The sequence below is a fragment of the Podarcis filfolensis genome (assembly GCF_964270895.1).
Source record: "Podarcis filfolensis genome assembly, chromosome: 7".
NCBI lineage: Eukaryota > Metazoa > Chordata > Lepidosauria > Squamata > Lacertidae > Podarcis > Podarcis filfolensis.
This window is the reverse complement of record NC_139603.1, coordinates 10355861-10375185: the sequence shown is the minus strand read 5'-3', so window position 1 is coordinate 10375185 and position 19325 is coordinate 10355861. Positions and strand designations below refer to the sequence as shown.

The window sequence follows — 19325 nt, the reverse complement described above, 5'->3', positions numbered from 1 at the left end:
TTTCTTGTAAGCCACCAAGGACATGTTTATTAAGGGGCAGCTATATAAATCTAATTAAGAGTAATGGTGGTGATAAATATTTCTACCAACCATGCTATGCTCATTTAACACCCAGCACAGAATAAAAAGTAATGATGAACCCATGCCCCCCTGATTAAGAACTAAATGCATGGAAAAAAATATTTCTGAAGAATGGTAGTTTTACGATCTCATGGTGAAAGAAGTATTGTTACCCTGAGATCAGCAGCTGAGTATCCTAGGAGACTGAAATGTTCTCTTGGGGGATTTTCATTTTTGCCGGTTTTTTGGGTCAGATTCATGTCCACTCCTTCTTTTGTGCAGACTTTTTTTGTCCTATGCAGACAGCGGAGGGGCATTGTTAGGGCATTGAAAGATGACCAGGTGAATGAGCCCATGGTGCTTGGCTTGGCCTCCCCCCACCTGGGGGGCCTGGGAATACTCCTGGGGGCCAGATAGAGAGGCCTTCTGTTCCTGGCATATTTTAGTTGGAAAACGGGCGAGATGATGATGATGATGATGATGATGATGATGATGTTTCTAAGGAGATTCTTGAAGCTGGCTTTCCTCTTTTTAACCATGATAAGCGGTTGACTTTACAGATTATTTTATGCGCAAACAGAAAAGATTTTGTGTGCCTTATTAAGTGCCTGAGATGTTGTGACATGTAACACTGTGTACTTCTTTGATCGGGATTCCTGTCAGCACTGCTGCAAAGAGTAAAAGGCAGCAGTTATGGCGGAAAGGGTTGTGTTTGTGGTTTGGCAGGGGGAGGGGGCTGAGGAGAGGCTCAACTAAGAGACTCCATTGAACCCAACTAAGAAGTTTATATCAGGGACGCGGGTGGCGCTGTGAGTAAAACCTCAGTGCCTAGGACCTGCCGATCGTATGGTCGGCGGTTCGAATCCCCGCGGCGGGGTGAGCTCCCGTCTTCGGTCCCAGCTCCTGCCCACCTAGCAATTCAAAAGCACCCTTAAGTGCAAGTAGATAAACAGGTGCCACTTTATAGCGGGAAGGTAAACGGCGTTCCGTGTGCTGCGCTGGTGCAGGCTCGCCAGAGCAGTTATGTCACGCTGGCCACGTGACCCGGAAGTGTCTGCGGACAGCGCTGGCTCCCGGCCTTTAGAGTGAGATGAGCGCACAACCCTAGAGTCTGACAAGACTGACCCATACGGGCAGGGGTACCTTTACCTTTACCTTTAAGAAGTTTATACACACATGTATGTTTTGTCATTTGAAGACTCATAGTCACTGCAGAAAAAACTTAATTGAAAACGAAGTGATGTGAGGTGGTTCGCTCCTGGGCTTATTCCCACATGCAAGTCACCACTTGATAGTAGGGTCATCAGGTGACAAGTGTGCATGTGTGAACCAGACTTAACTCTGGTTAGCATAATCATTTTCCAGAAATTTAGATTGGGCTCAGGTGTATAAATGAAAGAGTTTGCTCAAATCGTAACATTTTTGGGTGCCCTAGGCTGTCTTCAGAACCTACAAAATCTCATGCCGGCTAATGTGATGACTTGCATGTAATCTGAGGGAGAAATCGAGAATGATGTTAATATTTTTCATCTTAAGGATGTCAGGTGGAATAACTTTACTCAATGCCTGAAAGTTATTTCCCCTAATATATGCACTTTTGTAAATACTGGAGGAACTGCATAACAAAATTTGGTTAGGTGGGGATTTAAATGGATAGCTTTGTCTTCAGTTTGCATATTATTTTGGAAAGTGCAGATCTGACAGAGTCACCTTTAAATGTGAACTGAATTTAATTTCTAATGGAGTATAGCATTGGTGACTAAATCCCTACATTTAATCAAGCAAAAGTAAAGCATTTTGTTTTTAAAAATCTCAAGCACACTCAAAACACCAACAGGTCCTCTGGTTTAAAGGAGAACAAAACAGCTCAGTCGGTAGAGCATGAGACTCTTAATCTCAGGGTTTGAGCCCTATGTTGGACAAAAGATTCCTGCATTTCAGGGGGTTGGAGTAGATTTACCCTTGTCGTCCCTTCCAACTGTACAATTCTAGGATTCTGTGTATTTGTGAACAAGCAGTCTGGTTTGATGCCGAGAGATACTTGTGCCATTTATCCTTTTAGACATGGATTGCTTGTGTTTTATTAACACTATTCAGAGCCTTTGTGATGCAAGAAAAGTCTGTATTGTTTCTCAATACTATATTTGGAACCTGTTCTTTGGGCTGGTCACTGTGTGTTTATTGCAGAGGAGCAGTCGGAACTTGCAAGCAGGTCAGCTTTTTTTAAAGCAACCAAGCCATGTCAGTAAATGTATAAAAGCCCAAGAGACACAGGGGGATTTCTCAGGGAGATACTTACCATCTCATGAAGTGAGGCAGAAGAAAGGCTTGTGAAAAGATTTACTTTCTGAGGTTTTCCATCACTGCTACATAGAGTTACTGCTATATAGAATACATAAATTCTACATTAAAATATTGAGGAAGCTATCCAGATAAATTAGTCTTGTTCTAAATAACACCATTTGTATCCATATGATATAAAGCAGTGACAAACTGGCCTTTATTTAGATATTATAGATGAATAAACCTGTCAGGAGAATAACTTAATTACATATGCCTCCCATGTATACAGAAGTTATAATTTAGTACTTTCGGGTAATTGGAATACAATGTAGAAGAAGCACATTGTGTTTTGAATTACCATTTTAATATTCTTTTTAGAGATTGAACACTATTGTTCAAAAGGTTTTGTTCTCTTTTATTCTCTATTCATCTTGACTTGAATCGGCGGGGGGAAACAGGGTTAGTTACATAAGATGGAAAGTTTGTTACCTTTTTCAGCGAAAAGAACAGCTCCGTCACTGGGATATGTAGCAGACAGAATTTAAAATTGGATTTTTTGTATCCATTTTCCTCATAGACATGTCTGTATTATTAAGCAGCAGAGTTGTCAAAGGAGCTTCCAGACTGACCGCTTTTAAGTTGTCGCACAAACTTTATTCTTCGTCTTCGTAAAAATCTGTTAATTTGTTGGTCTAAGGCTTGTTCACATGTATGGCATAGAATGGGGTCTGGAGGCACCAGAGACTTGTGAGACTGCTGTTTGCGGATGGAACTGGGGGTAGTTGAGCTGAGATTCTATCTTCACAGCTAGAGAATCCTCTTGGGCCTGAAAATCAGGGGACACCAGTGAGTCCTTCCTGCATGGAATAAAGTCCCCAGATTGGTAATTGCTGCTCCGTCTGGGCAGCGTGTTGAGAGAAGCCACCACGCTATCCTCATCTCCTGCAAGACTACTTGACTGCTTGTCTGCCATGGGAGTCCCAGCCTGCCTTCCATCTTGGTGTGGCTGGTCATCTGCCCACCTGCCTGATACTTGCCAGCCCTAGGGTGCCTAATAGAACCTCAGTTACTCCATATTCAGTGTGACATGCAAATCGTTCTTCTCTGTAGGGAAAAAATATCTGTGAAGAAAGAGTGATGTGCCTTTAAAATTTCCACCAAAGTTTACATGGATTAGGAAAAGATTTGAGCCAGGAGTGGGGAACCTTTCTCAGTCCAGAGGCAGCATTCCTTCATAGGCAACCTTCTGGAGACTTCATGCAGGTGATGACTAGGAGCCTAGGCAAACATGGAAGGAGCAAGACATGTGGGTCTTCCTGTTGTTTGGTAGGTTACATTCCAGCCACACATAAATTGGAGGTTTCTATCTTTCTATGGACTCAGGCAAGCAAGATGCATTATCACAGTTAAGCAATCCAGTAAGGTAAACACACTTAAGAACAACACAGCACAGGACTGGTGAAGGATGTGGTCTGGGGACAATGGGAGACACCTGAGGGACAAATAGAGAAGCTTGGAAGGACGTATCTATCGCCTCCAAACTTCCTCCAACATGCAGGATCAAAGGTTGGATTGCTCTTTTGGCTTCCTTTAAGAAAACAGAAACAGTAGTTTTATAATGCAAAAACTGAAAACTTTTTTGATTAGCAAGTAAATACTGCTTCTGTCATTTGGCTCTCCTGTTATACCTCAATTCTATAATTTTTGCTTGCCATTTTATTTTGCTTTGGTCCTAAAAAAATGCAATAATTTGTGTTCACCTGGTGCTTCAGCACACTCAAAAAGTGCTGTCTGATGTATATCTATTCTATGAGTTCAGTGGGGCTTCCTCCCAGCTTTGTGGATATAGGATTGCAGCCAAAATGCTTAGCAAACATTATCTTGTAATTCTTGCAAGGATTCCATGCCAGTCCTGCATGGTTGGGCAATACCATTATCCCAAACCCCCAATAGTAGTGGTGGTGTGGGAAGCTGAGGAAAACAGATTTTTTCTAAAGCCATCTAATGAATTAATGCCAGAAGAAAGATGCAGACGGGGCCTTTCTGATTCATAGTTCAGTCTGCTAATCTAGTCACTACTCTTCTTCCAGCTCATATGTGAAACGTCTGCATAATGGGAACCCGTATACCTCCACAATTCACCATTCACAGAAAGAGAGGCTCATGGCTCCCTTGATGCAAAAAAATGCACTTTAAGCTGTAAGAGCATCTTTATAAATGCCACTGTGCCCATCTGCAGGTTTATTTCTCCTTCTCCCCCCTTATGGCTTTCAAGCTTTTCCAGTGCCATTTCTGTCCTTCATCAATTTCCATGTAGCTTTTTTTTTTTACCTCTTCAGGAGGTAAATGTCTTTGCCAGTCAATGAGAATATGCTACTTAGCTAATGCTCTTGAAGCGTTACACGTGGGAGACAGCTGAACAAGTAATAATGGCAACGCATCAGACCAGAAGAGAGAGCAAGACCGATGAGCAGGAATAAAGTGAGACTCTGATAATAAGAAAAGGCAGAGAGCTGGTATCGGCGTGAGGGAAGGAGCTGAATATGAAAAGATGCCTCTTGAAAGCCACTTTGAGTTTCTTAAGTTCTAGTTTCTGGCTTGGGCACCCATTGCTTTAATTAGGGGATGTTCAGAGGACTGACTGTTCCTCTCTCTTGCAGAGCAAATTCCATTAGCAGCAGGAAGAATTTCTCCCTCTCTGATAACACAAGAATGGGGAAGCCATTCAATGAGGCTGATTGGGAATCGGTTCAGTACAGGCAACAGGAAGTACTTCATCACGCAATGCACTCATAGAATTCACCACATAAAGATGTGTGATGATGGCCGCTTTGAATAAGGGACTTTCTACTGATTTGTTGAGACCTCTCATATTCTTCTTGAGGGAGTTTCTCTCCCTCCCCTGATTTTATTTTACTGCTTCCAGAGATTTTGCCAGTCTCATTTGCATGTCTTCTAGATCACTGGAAATCATAAAGGCCAGCAGGTACTCCTATCCGCACTATGAATAAATGCTCCAGGATTTTTGCGTCCGATTGGCATTTGAGTGACTAGAGTGGGGCTATAGTTAGCACCTATACTGGACACAACCTAGGTAAGGGTGCAAAAAGTGAGCATCAAGTAATAGCTGTCAGAATGAAGCCAACTTGTGTAACGTTTGCTTTTGATACAGAATAGTAGATGAAAAGTTGTTTTTTAAAAGATAATATTTGTAACAATAGCAGGACAAATGTAGCCTTGTATCTAAAGCTGCCCTTGTACAAGTGAAATGGACTTCCCATCTCCTCTCCTCTCCACTGTAGATACTTCCCTGTGCTCCATTACATGAGTGGAGCTTCCATCCATAAACACCAAACACTATTCAAACCAGTGCAGGATCATCTTGTACACGGAACATACAAAACATTACTACATGCAAGGCATATTGATTCATGTACCCTTAGGGAAACCACTTATTGAGGCTTGTACCCAGAAACCAAATAGATGACTGATTATTACTTATTGGCAAAAATATGGATTGCAGAGGATTCTGATCAGTGCCACCTCTATTTATAGGTTCAATAAAGCTATTCCAAGTTGCATTGCTGCTTTGAGGTTTAGTAGGGACAGCAGATTAGGCCAAGGGATAGTCCTGTGCCAATAGATACATGGATATGTGTCTACTCAGATGCAATTCCTGTTGAGGTCAGTGGTGTTTACTCCCGGGTACATTGGTATAGGATCACAACCTAAAGTACACAGATACTGCTGTTGTAGGAGGAGAAAACTGGAGTTATAACATTAGGTTACAGCCAGCTGTCTTTCTGCACAGCAGCTTCAGAGGAGAAGCCTCAGCAATGAAAACTTGCAAGCTTCATCAACAGTTCATAAGCCATTCTTAACTCGTGCCAGCTCTTATGTGCGTGGAATTGAGAGGCTGCCTCTGGCATTGAAGTGACTGGTTACGGCACTGCAGACAGATGAGATACATTATAGCGCAAAAGTGCCTGGAGACAGCCATCCAGAGGGCATCAGTCTCTTAGGATGAAGTTCCGATGGCTGGGCGGGAGACTTGAGTAGAGTCGGGACAGTTGTTGAAGCCTCTGGCGGGTAGGCAGAGTTGTTGATTATTAAGTACACCCCCTCCCCCCCAATTTTGCATGCTCCAATTAGAGAGACTGCCAAGAAATTTGCAAAACGGAGCGATAAATACCGTAGAAACTTTTATTTTTAAAAGAAACCTAAGAATTTTCATATATAGTTTAACTTTCATTTGATGCTTTGCTTGTTCTTTCAGAAGAGAAAGAAATGGCCAGCTTTGTGAGAAGTATTTCAGTGCAGAAGTGTTTGTGTATGTGGGTCTATTTCTGCAGGAAATGCCAAGCTCTGAGCAATAAAACTCTGAACTGAATTAAGGTACTGGAACATTTGCTAATCCAAGTACATTAGGACATAACAGGAGCCCAGAGGTGTCATTTTTGTTAGTATTCAAAGCATCTTTCAGTAGTACTGATGTTGCTTTTTACAGGCGTATTAAGACCTGTGAAAGAGACTTGAAGCTGAGAGGCCAGAATTTTGCTTAAAGTTGGCTGGATAAAGGTGATATTGGAGAATGTGCCTTTCTTAAAACCCTTTTATCCATCTGATGTTATGATACTGATCTTGTGGAGAGCTCAGGAGACACACCTTATCCAGTTGGAGAGCTTTGCTAGACATGACAGAGGTAGCCCAGAATGTTTTGTCAGAGGTAGGGTAGCCCAATAAAACTGAAATCTCATCCAAAGGTCCTAAGAAAGGGCAATGAACTCCCTCAAAAGATGGTGGACTCTGCTTTCTTGAAGGTGTTTAAGCAGACATCAGATGGCCACCTGTCACAGAAGCATTAGTTGAGATTCCTGCATTGCAGGGGGTTGGACTAGATGACCCTCAGGATCCCTTCCAACTCTACAATACTATGATTCTGTGAAATATATAATAATCTACATTGGAAAGCCAGTTGCAGGCCTTTTGTTTCGCTCTATTAGGGTGGCAAACTATGACCAAAAGAAGCAGAACTTGCAGCAGAACTGTGCCCTCCAAATGTTGTGGACTTAAACTCCCATGAGCGCCAGTCAGCAGGTGCTCTTAGGAGTAGTAGTCCCAAACATCTGTAAGGCACCAGGTTGGGAAAGAATGACTTTCAGTATAGAAAATGTGCATGTTTTTCAAATTCTTTTTAAAAATTACTTCTTACATATCATGTACGGTGGGGTGGGGTTTTCTTTTCAAAGAAAAATCTAACCTGGGTTTTTCCCTGTTAGAATGGCTGTCGATGGTGTTCTAGAAGAAGAAAGAAAGAGGTAGAGGGAAGGAAAACTCCTTGGTGATTTCCAGGGTTTTGGACCATAGTAAAATTAGGAAGAAGATTGTGGGTGTGTGGATAATATTTGGTCATTGAAGTTTTATAAGGAGGAAGTTAAAATGGCATGGCCAGAGACTTTTAACAAGAAAATCCTTCTTTTTCCTCTGGTGCTGTTGACCCATAGTACAAGGAGGATTTTTTTAATGTTTATTTTTGGTCTGTGGGGAGGTAATAGAGCAGTGCATTAGAAGGGCTTGAGATCTAGCAACTTGAGACGTCAACCTGCATGGAATTTTCTTCATCAGGTAGAACAAAGGGTGATTTGCCACAGCCTCATGAACATTGTCATGGTACGGGCAGTCATTTCAACTTATCCACTATGGTGGTAAACGGAGCTGGGGGAGGGATCTAGAAATCATCTTCACACCCTTCACCTTTAACAGGGCTTTAGATAGTAAAGTCAATGATGAACTGAAGGTGAAGGTCTGCTGCCCTGGGTACTAGTTTACTGCTTCCGCCACTTCCCACATGGTGGGCATGGCCCAGTAACCAGTTAGCAGATACAGTGGTACCTTGGTTTACAACCCTAATCTGTTCCGGAGGTCCAGTTGTAAACCAAAACAGGTTGTAACCCAAGGCGCGCTTTCGCCAGTGGGGCCTCCAAAAAATAATAATGGTTTTAATAATAAAAAAATGGGTTGTAATCCCAAAAAAGGGACACGCACTTCCGGGTGTGACGCAGTTGTAAACCAAAACAGTTGTAATCCAAAACAGTTGCAAGGTACTGTACTTCACACGCCTTTGCTACCAATGGGCTAGGAATGACCCTGGATCCTGTACTTCAGCATGGCATGCTATAATTTCTGTACAGAGTCTGGAAATTCCAACAGGCTTAGGACTTGCTCATTAGCAAGTTAAGCATGCTTCTTCAATCCCATTAAAATCAAAGGAACCTTAAGTGCTTCAAGTACTGCTGATTTAGTGGGGCTTAGGGTCAAACTACACATTACAGTGAATGCACAGCACTCAACAGCATCTTTTCTCTTTTCACTAAATTCAGATGTGGTTGGGGGAGTAGTTGGGACCACAGCATGCAAGGAGAAGAGGTTTGCCCCTCCCACCCACACCCACCCTGCAAGGCGCAGCCTTGAGGCTTAGAAAAAGGTTCCCATTGGCACTATCAAGAACTTTCCTCCTAAGCATCATAGCTGTGCGGGAGTGGGGTATTTTCATTCCAATTGTAGCTGGAGAGGAGAGGAAGGAGCTTTCTCTCTCTATAGACTGTACTATGACTTCCCTCCCCATGCCTGTAATTAAAGAAAAAACAAAGATGTAGCTGTCCATTATACATATAGCATAATACGGAGTTTGGTCCTTTAAGAATGCTTAACTTCTTCCAGATTTAGCTTCCAGTTTTTATCCTACCAGACCATTGCTAAGGTGGCTAATTCATTCTTTAAAAGAAGATTATTAGGATTAATAAGAAAATATGAATGCCATTTTCTCTGATTAAGAGGACGAAAATGATACAGTATTATGTTCCAAGATTTACTTTAGCAAAGAAGATATTACTGGCTCTTAGCCAAAATACTTTCCCAAGATAAAAGTCGTCTTGGCTTTACTGGGAGCTACGTGCATGTATTTAAGAATATGAATTGAAGAGTGCAGAGTCTGACATTTATGCCTTGTATTTTCAGAGAAACATCAAGCCAAAATCAAGCCAAATTATTCCCTCTCCGCAGTAGTGAAGGGAATTAAATTGCCTTCCACAGTCTAAGTTGGCAAATGAAGCATTTAGATACGAGCATAAATGAAAAGGCACACCATTTTAAAAAGCATGTCGGAAACAACACATTTTGGTTGCACAGAAATAAGTGATCACACAGTGCATTTCTGGGAAGACATATTTTCCATGTCTTGAGATATTTTTACTCAGAAGCAATGAAGAAGGCAGTGGATGTTGTATTCAACAACTTTTACACATTAAGTAGGTTTAAAGGGATGTACATTGGGCTTCCTTGCGAGTCTGCCCCCCCCCCCAAAAGTTTGGAAGCCAAGTGTTGACTTCACAGCTAGATATTAGAAATGGAGTCCCACTATGGTAGGGCAACAGTATCATATGCATATATTGACACAGATATTGTCTGTTAAAGTTTGACTCGGGTTCTAATCCTATATCCACAAGTGGGAGTAAGCTCTCTAATTTAGTGGGGCTTATTTCTGGATAGGCACGTGCTAGATTGTATTCATAGAGTCTAATCAAATTGAGGAACCTATGAAATCCCTTTTTTTAAAAAATCCAACCTTCAATTCTACAGATTTTGACAGGTTTTTTTTTTCTTTTTTAGAAATATACATTCCTCTCCCATAAACATATGTTTTCTACAAGCTCAAATATTAAAACAAATTTATATAAATCAGAAAAGGAAACGAACATTTTCATCAAAATGTTCTGCTTTTTGTATTTTTACTGTTGCTATGATAATTGCTTTTGTTTCTGATGTTTTTTTTTTATCTATTTTATATTTTATGGTTCTCTTTTGCAGGCTATCTTGAAAATCTAGATTAATAATAAAAAAATGTGGGAAAATACAATTTTTGGCTAATAAGATACCAATTTTAATTTTCTGTCCAATGTATTTGACTAGAGAATTGAAGGAAGAATGTCTAATTTTTCAAGAAAGAGTCTAGTAGCACTTTAATGATTATGCATTTATCCAACGAAGTTCTACTCCATGTAGACCCAATGAAATTAATGGACCTAAGTTAGACATGTCTGTTTATTAAATTTTTATTAAATATTTTCTTTGGTTGCAAAGGTACGTGCTTTGTCTCTTTTTTTCAGGTCGTAGAGTCTTTTCTACAAATCAGTTACATTCGATGTGAGACTTTAGTGTTTGATGCAGTATAGGGTTGGGGGGAAAGAGAGGGGGTGGGTTGGTAAAACTTAGATTCTTTGACTTAGTGTATGTGTGGGGGTTTTGTGTCAGGGTCATTTGGGTAGGTTCTTTTTCTATTCATTTATTTTTTCTTCTTGGCAGTGAGAGAAGTTGAGTAGAGTGAGCCAGGGCATGGTTGGTTGTCTTTATTTGACTGCAGTGATAGTTGTTTACGTGTGTTTGGGATGGAAGGTAGAGAGAGATGGTTGGGTCAAGTTAGCCATATTGATTCGTATGCTTTTGGTGAATTCTTGTTGTTGGCCTGTTGGGCTACGTATGTAATAAAGGAGAGCAATAATGGGGTGAAGGCATTCTCTTTCATTTGTCCCAGTGTCTGTTTCAGTCTGTTGGTTAGATTTTCCAGTAAGGCTGTTTCCCATACGGTTTGGTACCAGTTCACTCCTGACATGTTCCCCCGATGCTTCTGGCTGCTGAGAGTAGGTGGGTAATAAGCTCTTTATAATATGAATGGGCATTATCATTTTGTAAAAGGTTCAATAGTTAGGCGTGTCCATTAATTAAAATGGGTCTATTCTGAATAAAACTAAAGCTGGTTAGCACCCTAAACCTCTTTTCGTGATGTAGCTACAATCCTATGCACCCTGGGATAAGCTCCGTTGAAGTCCGCAGTTCTTCCTTCTCAATGTGTAGGTCTCGCCTGTAAAGCACATTTAAGTTTCAATGATGTGTCTTCTTTAGTCAGTTGTAATGCAACCTTTAGTTTTTAATTAGAAATGCAAACAATATTACAGACTATTTAATCGGCTAGCCTGGGGAAGGAATCACATCAGTCGGTGAGAAGCACCTTGAGTTTTGTCAGCGACCATAAAGAGTTGCAGACTCAAAGAGAGTCTGCTTGTTCCAACGGGTCAGTATAAATATGTTAACAAGTATTATCCTACCGAGAGACTGGCTCAGCTTCCTCTGTCTCTAGACCTAATCAGACTAATCTGACACAAAACCTGAAAGCTCCATTACAGTGGTATCTCAGGTTAAGAACTTAATTCGTTCTGGAGGTCCCTTCTTAACCTGAAACTGTTCTTAACCTGAAGCACCACTTTAGCTAATGGGGCCTCCTGCTGCCGCCGTGCGATTTCTGTTCTCATCCTGAAGCAAAATTCTTAACCCGAGGTACTATTTCTGGGTTAGCGGAGTCTGTAACCTGAAGCGTATGTAACCTGAAGCGCCTGTAACCTGAGGTACCACTGTATAAGCATAGTGAGCATTGAGTTGAAGCCTTGATGTTCTCTCTGTACTTGAGGGGCAGACATAATACTAGGGCTCTTGTAACTGCAGTTAAGGAAAGGGGAGCAGGCTACCTTGTTGATGCATTTTCTCTCTCCAGGAGTACTATATCCCTCTGTCTTACCTTAACCATGGCTAAGGGAGACATCAGCATACCCTCCAACATTCTTCAGGTATAAATTTGGACATTTCTCACCCCCCCAGACCCTCCTCGACCCGTCTCCTATTTTTGCTCCCCCCCCCAGCATTTCCACCACCACTACACCAATGGGGCACAGCACACATACCCTCTACGAAAAAAACCCCACCTCTGAATCCTGGTTTTATTTTATTATTTGATAATTTCCAAAAGGAAAACACACACCAATAAATAAATTTTAGAAAGGGGCAAGTGGACACACAAAGCATTTCCCCCCCCAAGACTCTTGCACTCCCCTCCCTCTCCTTTGTATGCCATTTCCTTTTCTTTTTTGTTTGACTTGTTTTCTTCTTTTTACATGAGAAGCAAGCATGTTTGATGTACAGTGGCTTTGCTACATATTGTTAAAACATAATATTAATTAAAAAACATTTTTAAAAGAGTTGTTTTTGGGGTGTGTACATGAACCAGACTTTTGAATTACCAGACTTTGGGGGAGCCATAATAGTCTTCATAGCCTTGAATTAGAGGACCTGGGAATCTCCATTCCTTAACTGCATTACATATCCGTAACTACATATTATTGTGTCACTAGGGAAATGTGAGAGCATTGTTTTGTGATTGTGGTGTAAAACCAGGTCTTGACTTCCAAATAGTAGCAGTGCTTTCCTCTTTCTGTTTTTGCTTGGATATATTTTTGCCTCATATTTTATTTACTTTTGTGTGTGCGGTTGGCCTAGTTTTCCACTCATTGGAAAATTTCCCAGAACATGCTTTTTGCAAATCTTTGCTGAGGAACTGTCAAACTTTCTCATTGCAAAATGGAATTGACAGACTGGCTGTTTGCTGAGTTTTTGGAATAAAGATGTCAAGCTCTGACACCTTGCTAATCAGATGTCCTTCCCTGGTTATCAGTTTTTAGGGTAAAAATGTGAACTAACAATCTGTTTGTGAACACAAAGTAACATTTTCTCTCTGGGTTGTGTACTCGGGGTGACAACACTGGTTTTTACTGAGCACTGGGATGGCAGTCAGGAGGTAAGGCAAGGTGATACGAAAGCAGCTCCGTCTCTGTTTGAGCAACTCATTGTTCAGACTGAGGAGCTGGGGCAGAATCAGCACTTTCATTGGACTGGATGCCCTGTGTGCCTGTGCCTGTGTGTCCCTCCTCTGGCATGTTACCATGTTTGGCACCAAGAGTAGGGCTGTTCCTACAGAGGTCGAGATCAGATTCTGATAGGCAACATAAAGATAAGTTTGGACAAAGCAAAGTCTTCATCAGCAAGCTCTGGACTCAGTAGGTTGAGCATATTCAAACTATAACTATACTGTTGCTCAGGATTTTTGAAATATCACTGGTTTAAGGATCCTCACCCAGTAGCAAGGGAGGCTGTTGTTTCAGCAGGGTGCAAATGCCTTCTGAGACTTCATAAAGGCCAGCCTGTGCTATTAGCTGCGTTTCAACTGAGAAGCTACTTGGGATCTTATAGGTTTGTTGCCATATTCCATAGTCGTTGGCTCTTTCAGCAAGGGGGTGACAAGGATTGCATTGAAAGAGTTCTCTGAATCCAGTGAGTCCAATAAAGCCGTGTTTGTAATGCCTTAAGAGAAAACATTATGAAAATGATATATAGGTGGTACATAACCCCAGTCAAGCTTGCAAAGATTTACCATTTGCCTGACAATAAATGTTGGAAATGTAAAGAAACTGAAGGTACATTTTTTCATCTTTGGTGGACCTGCCCGAAGATTAAGGCATTCTGGGAAATGATCTATAATGAACTTAAAAAGGTATTTAAATATACTTTCCCCAAGAAACCAGAGGCCTTTCTCTTGGGTATTGTCGGCCAAGGGGTGTTAAAGACGGATATAACTTTCTTTATGTATGCTACAACAGCAGCTAGAATACTCATTGCGAAGTACTGGAAGACGCAAGAACTACCCACACTGGAAGAATGGCAGATGAAGGTGATAGACTATATGGGCTTGGCAGAAATGACGAGCAGAATCCGAAACCAGGGAAGAGAAGCAGCGCAAGAAGAATGGAAAAAATTCAAGGACTATTTAAAGAAGTATTACAAAGTTAATGAAAGTTAGAATGATGTTGGACTGGAAAGTAAATGGTTACTATTAGTAATGGTTAAGACAAGGAGAATAAGGAAGAATAGTCTAAATTTAAATTAAAATAAGGGAAGATTTGCTGAACAATCGATAAGAATTTGGAATACAGAAAGGGGAAGCATGAGGAAGTCGGGGAAGATAGGATATGAAATTAGGATATGAAATGATACATGTCTTTTGTTTTGTTTTTGTTTTTGTATGTTTATGTTTGTTGTATTGAGTTTATATGGAAAAATAAAAATATTATAAAAAAAAAAAAAGCCGTGTTTGGTCTGGAAGGCCCTGGTAGTGGGGATGGAGACACCTCATCCAGGTTGTCTTCTGAGCTTGGAGTTGGTGTGAGGATGGAGTCAACAGCTGTGGAAGATCTCCCTCTATCTACTGCAGCCTGTTGGAATGGCTTCCAACAGAGGCAAGGATGAGGTGGCAGCAAATGGTAGTTTTGTTTCAACTGAGCTGTTGGCATGGGCTATATTATCCCACCTCTGGAGCAAAAGAAACAGGTTTTCACCCCTCTCCCAAGTGTCTAGCATTGTTTTAGAGAGCTGAGCTAAGAGCAGACCCCAACAAAGACGGCGCAACTCATTTCTGTGCGCCAAAATGTGACTTCCAAGCCATGTTCAGAGGGAGGTCAGGTCCCCTTTTTCCTGTTAGGTGTGGAGTAAGGCTGCTCTTCTTTGTGAGAGCGAATTAGATACAAACCTGCTGCACTCAGGAGCAGTAGCTGCATGTCTTAAACCACTCAGGGGCTGCACTTTATTAATCTCTGAGGAAGATTTTGCCGGGTTCTGCTTTACATACATTTCAAAAGGACCCTGGAGTAGTCTTTGAGGGATTAGCTTGTTAAATTTATCCTTTTTCTTCTTCCTTGTAAATGGAGGCCTTTCCTGTGGAAAGGCAGTTCATGGTAACCTAATTTTCTGCATTTAAAACACCATCAGTCACATCATTAGGTTTGAGGACTTCTTCAGTGCCTTTCCCTTTGCCTTGTTCTTCCATGGCATCTTCCTTCAAGGCATTTAAGTTCCCTCCCTCTCCCCTCCCTGTACCTTATTAGCAGCAGCTCAAGCACACTTTGAGACAGTGATACTAATTCCCCATCATCTGGTCAGGCTAAAATCTGGCTATCAAATATGTAACTTACCTGCTGGTATAGCTCCCATTGTTAAAGCAACACTGCATCTTACTTATTTTAAATACTTTTATGCCACCCTTCATTGAAGGTCCCAAGGCTGCTCATGGCAATGTAAAGCAAATTCAATAAACTTAACATCAAAACAAGAATACAACAAGATTGGAAAAATGAGAAGCTGAAAGAACCGAAACTAGGAACCTGCAAAGCTTTCTTCCCAGCTGCTCTCCCCACGGGTTTTCCAGATAACTGTTTGTCACACTATAGGCGTGTTTGCTTGGCTAAGTGGTGGGTGGCTGCTCTTACGCTGGCTGATAGATGAGACCCAAGTGCTCTTTCCCCCTTGACTTCCAGAGCAACTGACAGTTGAAGCAGAGTGTTCGCCATTATTGATATTTTCTCTTTGAGAAAGAGGGTTTTCCAGATGGTTTGAGGGTCAGAGGGGGAAGTGCATTGGCAACTGACAGGCAACCGTTGTGTTTGAATGTTTTATACATGCAACTTGTGCGTAACATTTCAAATCCTAACAGGCGCTGTCTGTCTCTGTAAGATACGTCTCTGGTTCTCATTAGCCACAGTATTTGGCAGCTTGTCAATTTTTAATGTTTTTATCCTTCAAGTATTCCTTTGAAATGGGGAGACCTATTATCTTGCGTGTATAGGCATGGAACTGAATGGCAGCACATATTCCTGGCCTTCTCTCTTTCTACTTTCCTGCAGCAAGAAATGCGCCTGCTTCTTAAAAGTTACCACCCAGCTTACTTTCCCACCCTGCTTCAATGCTTCTGCTAGCCAATGAACAAACTGAACTGAAGTTCATAAGAAGGTGTCTTATTCCAAGTCAGACCGCAGGTCCATCTAGCTCTGGGGTTGGCAACCGAAGGCCCATGGGCTGGTAGCAGCCCACAGGGCTCGTCTATCAGGCCCATGGTGACCCCCGCCGCCCACTCTTACCGGCGTGGCACAGGGACTGACTTCCGGGTTGATGGCACCTGTGCGCATGCGCACGGTCGTTCCTCCGACCCGGATGTGCGCCAGAAATAGTGTGCGTGCATGTGTGCGGGATGGAGACGCACCCTTGCACATGCACACACGCTATTTCTGGCACACGTCTGGGTTGGAGGAGCACCGAAAATAGAGTGTGCGCACGTGCACAGGTGCTCCTCTGACCCAGAAGAGCACGCATGCGCACATGCTCCGGACCATCCTCCAACTGACGGAGCGTGGACCGGCCCATCGTCCGGTAAGCTTGCAGACCCCTGATCTAGCTGATGATTGTTGGTACCACGTAGCAGCATATCTCTAGGGCAGGGGTCTGCAACCTTTAAGAGTAAAAGAGCCACTTGGACCCGTTTCCGAAGAAAAAAAAACTGGGAGCCGCAAAACTCGTCATTATAAAAATAACTTTTTTGTCACTTTTTTTCTTATTTCTTTGTTTGACCCCTCAGAATTACTCCTCCTCATAGAAATAAACGTTAAATTAACAAGTTACCTTTTTGTGTGTGTGTGTGTGTTCTTCAGTCCCCTTCAAAACAGTGACCAGCGTACATGCCCCCTTTCAATGCAGTGACCAGTGTACATGCCCCTTACAATGTAGCGGGTGGGTGGGAAGGTGACGTCGGGACGGTGCGTGACTAACGCACGCACCGCCCCCATGCGACGTCACAGCCAGTACAGCGCCCGCCACAGTGGGGAGTGTCGGGGCGCACAATGCGCCTCCTCCTCTCGATAGTATTACAAAGGTGTAAAAGAGCCACATGCGGCTCCGGAGCCATGGGTTGCAGACCCCTGCTCTAGAGTTTCAGCCCTACCTTGAGATGCTCTACCACTGAGCTAGGGCTCTTCGCTTTATGTGGGGGGCAAAGAGCACATTATCTGGAAATATGTGCAATAAATGTAGTTTTTTGTTACTTGTTTTAAATGAAAAGTAATATTGGGAAACAATTTCGAGCAAGGAATCAGGTGCGTAGCACTTCTCTGCCAGCCATTTTTCCATTTCAAATTAACTTTTCCCCCCCAAGTTGCTCTCCCCTACCACAGGTTTCAGGAGCATATTTAAAAATTGTGCTTAAGCCTCTAGAATATGGGGATGGGAACAACTTGGAGCAGATTGGTTTTGAGCAGCAAAATGGCATGCAGGGGGAGAATTAAGCACTTCCATCATCTAGTCCTCTGATAAAAAAACAAGTTCCCAGGGCTGCTTTTTATTACAAGGGGCGGGGGGGGGGCTGTCAAGTGCCTTTTTGCACAACTGACTTTGCTTTAAAAAAGCATAACACATAATCTGTTTAAATCTTCTTTCCTTTTTCAGAACTAAATGTAAAGGAATCGGATGTGAGAGTATGTGATGAATCATCGTGTAAATATGGGGGTGTTTGTAAGGAAGAAGGAGATAGTTTGACGTGTGCATGCCAATTTCTGGTAAGGAATTTTCACCTTTGTTATCTAATATGATCAAAAATAATGATATCCTCTGAAAAACTGTGTCAGTTTGAGAGCATTACACTCATGTAGCCATTTGTATGATCTGGGACTCAGCTAGTTCGGTAAAGAAAAAGTGTTTTATGTTTGTTGTATATGCGATATAACACTGTGACACCAGATGGCGCTGTGAAGTCCTGTCTTTCCCTACTGGATTTCCCTGTATGAGTTCACAACGCGCTTAACTGAAACACTTCTTTGATGTGTCTAGATCCAGCCCTGGTGTAGCCTGTTCTTCAGAGGCTGAATAGAGCAGTTATGCACATTCTCCGGACCTCATGGAAAATGTGCACATAATCTGCCCATGAAGAGGGAATTGTACACATTTCCTGATCAAATATATAAAACCTCCAAGAGGCCCCAAGGAATGTGCGTATTTCAACAGCATTCTATACATCCACTGACCAATAGTGAATTGAGCACAACAGAAGGTGAGAGGCGGAGACGCATGCACTGCATTTTGGCCTTGCACAGGGTTCTGCGGAAATTTGAAAGACCAAAGTCCACCCCTGCTTTGGGCCACAGTGCCAAGAAACATTCTTCATTCCATTAACATCTGGAGAGAAGAAAATACTCTGTGTTCAGGTTTTCATTATATCTTTAAGAAACGATGCAAACGATGCATCTCTAATATTTTGCCCATTTTTAATTCCCTCTTTTGACATGTGTGGTCGGCAGGGTCCTTTGTTGTTTAATAATAATACTTTCCTTTCTCCAGGGTCTTATTTGTTCACTTTTACTGTTGTATTATTATTAAACAACCACTACAACTTAATTGGGAAGTAAGAGCAATTAAGTGTGGAAACAAAGCAAAAAACTAAAATACGAAAATTACAACAATAGCAAACTGCCGCTTAGTATCATATTTATGAACACATTCCATTAGGAAGGAAAAACTCTTTTGCGACTTGTAACCACCACTGAACAGTATATTTAGATTTTATCTTTTTTATTTTTTTGCAACAGTGCGTTGTGGATAGGCACTTTAATATTAAACAAAAAACCTTCTGTACATTGTTGCCATTCTATTCAGTTCTGTGGCAGCCAAGCTGCAGCCTGCAGCGAGTGTGCTATGCTTTCTTCATCCTGTGGACATGAAAATACCAATTTCTGCTTGTGCATTTCTGTCTCGCTGCTGTAGCTGCTGCTCCTTGGGCTGCTGTGGTTTGCTTTTGCAGCTGAATGGAATGGGCCTCTGGAAGGAAGCCACGAGCCACGAAATCAAACTCTCCGATTGCACCGTTGCCACCCCAGCTGAATACCTATACACGGGGTTGCGTAAATAATTTCTTTTTCTTGATTTTTCTCTCTCCCTTGCAGTGTCACACAAAATATATTCCTGTTTGTGGTTCAAATGGAGACACTTACCAAAATGAATGCTTTCTCAGGAGAGCTGCTTGCAAGCATCAGAAAGAGATAACAGTGGTGGCTAGAGGGCCTTGTTACTCAGGTGAGTAAACAGCAGTTAATGGGACAGCCTTTCTTATTTCATTTGTTGGGTGTTTCAGTGTTTTTCCTAGGACCAGGATTCACTGATCAAGGGCCCACTTCTGTCCTGAAATGTCATGTCCAGTCTGGACATGGTCCCTCGGTCTCTAGGGGCTA

At 42.1% G+C, this 19325-nt stretch overlaps 1 protein-coding gene across 1 annotated transcript in view; it reads left to right on the top strand.

The window, feature by feature from the left end:
• The window catches only part of TMEFF1 (transmembrane protein with EGF like and two follistatin like domains 1), a 70893-nt gene that overhangs the window by 11940 nt on the left and 39628 nt on the right, over positions 1 to 19325 (top strand). The window contains exons 2-3 of the mRNA XM_083624669.1: positions 17551 to 17660; positions 19041 to 19170. Coding sequence (XP_083480795.1) covers positions 17551 to 17660; positions 19041 to 19170 — 240 coding nt within the window. The remainder of the gene's footprint in view (positions 1 to 17550; positions 17661 to 19040; positions 19171 to 19325) is intronic.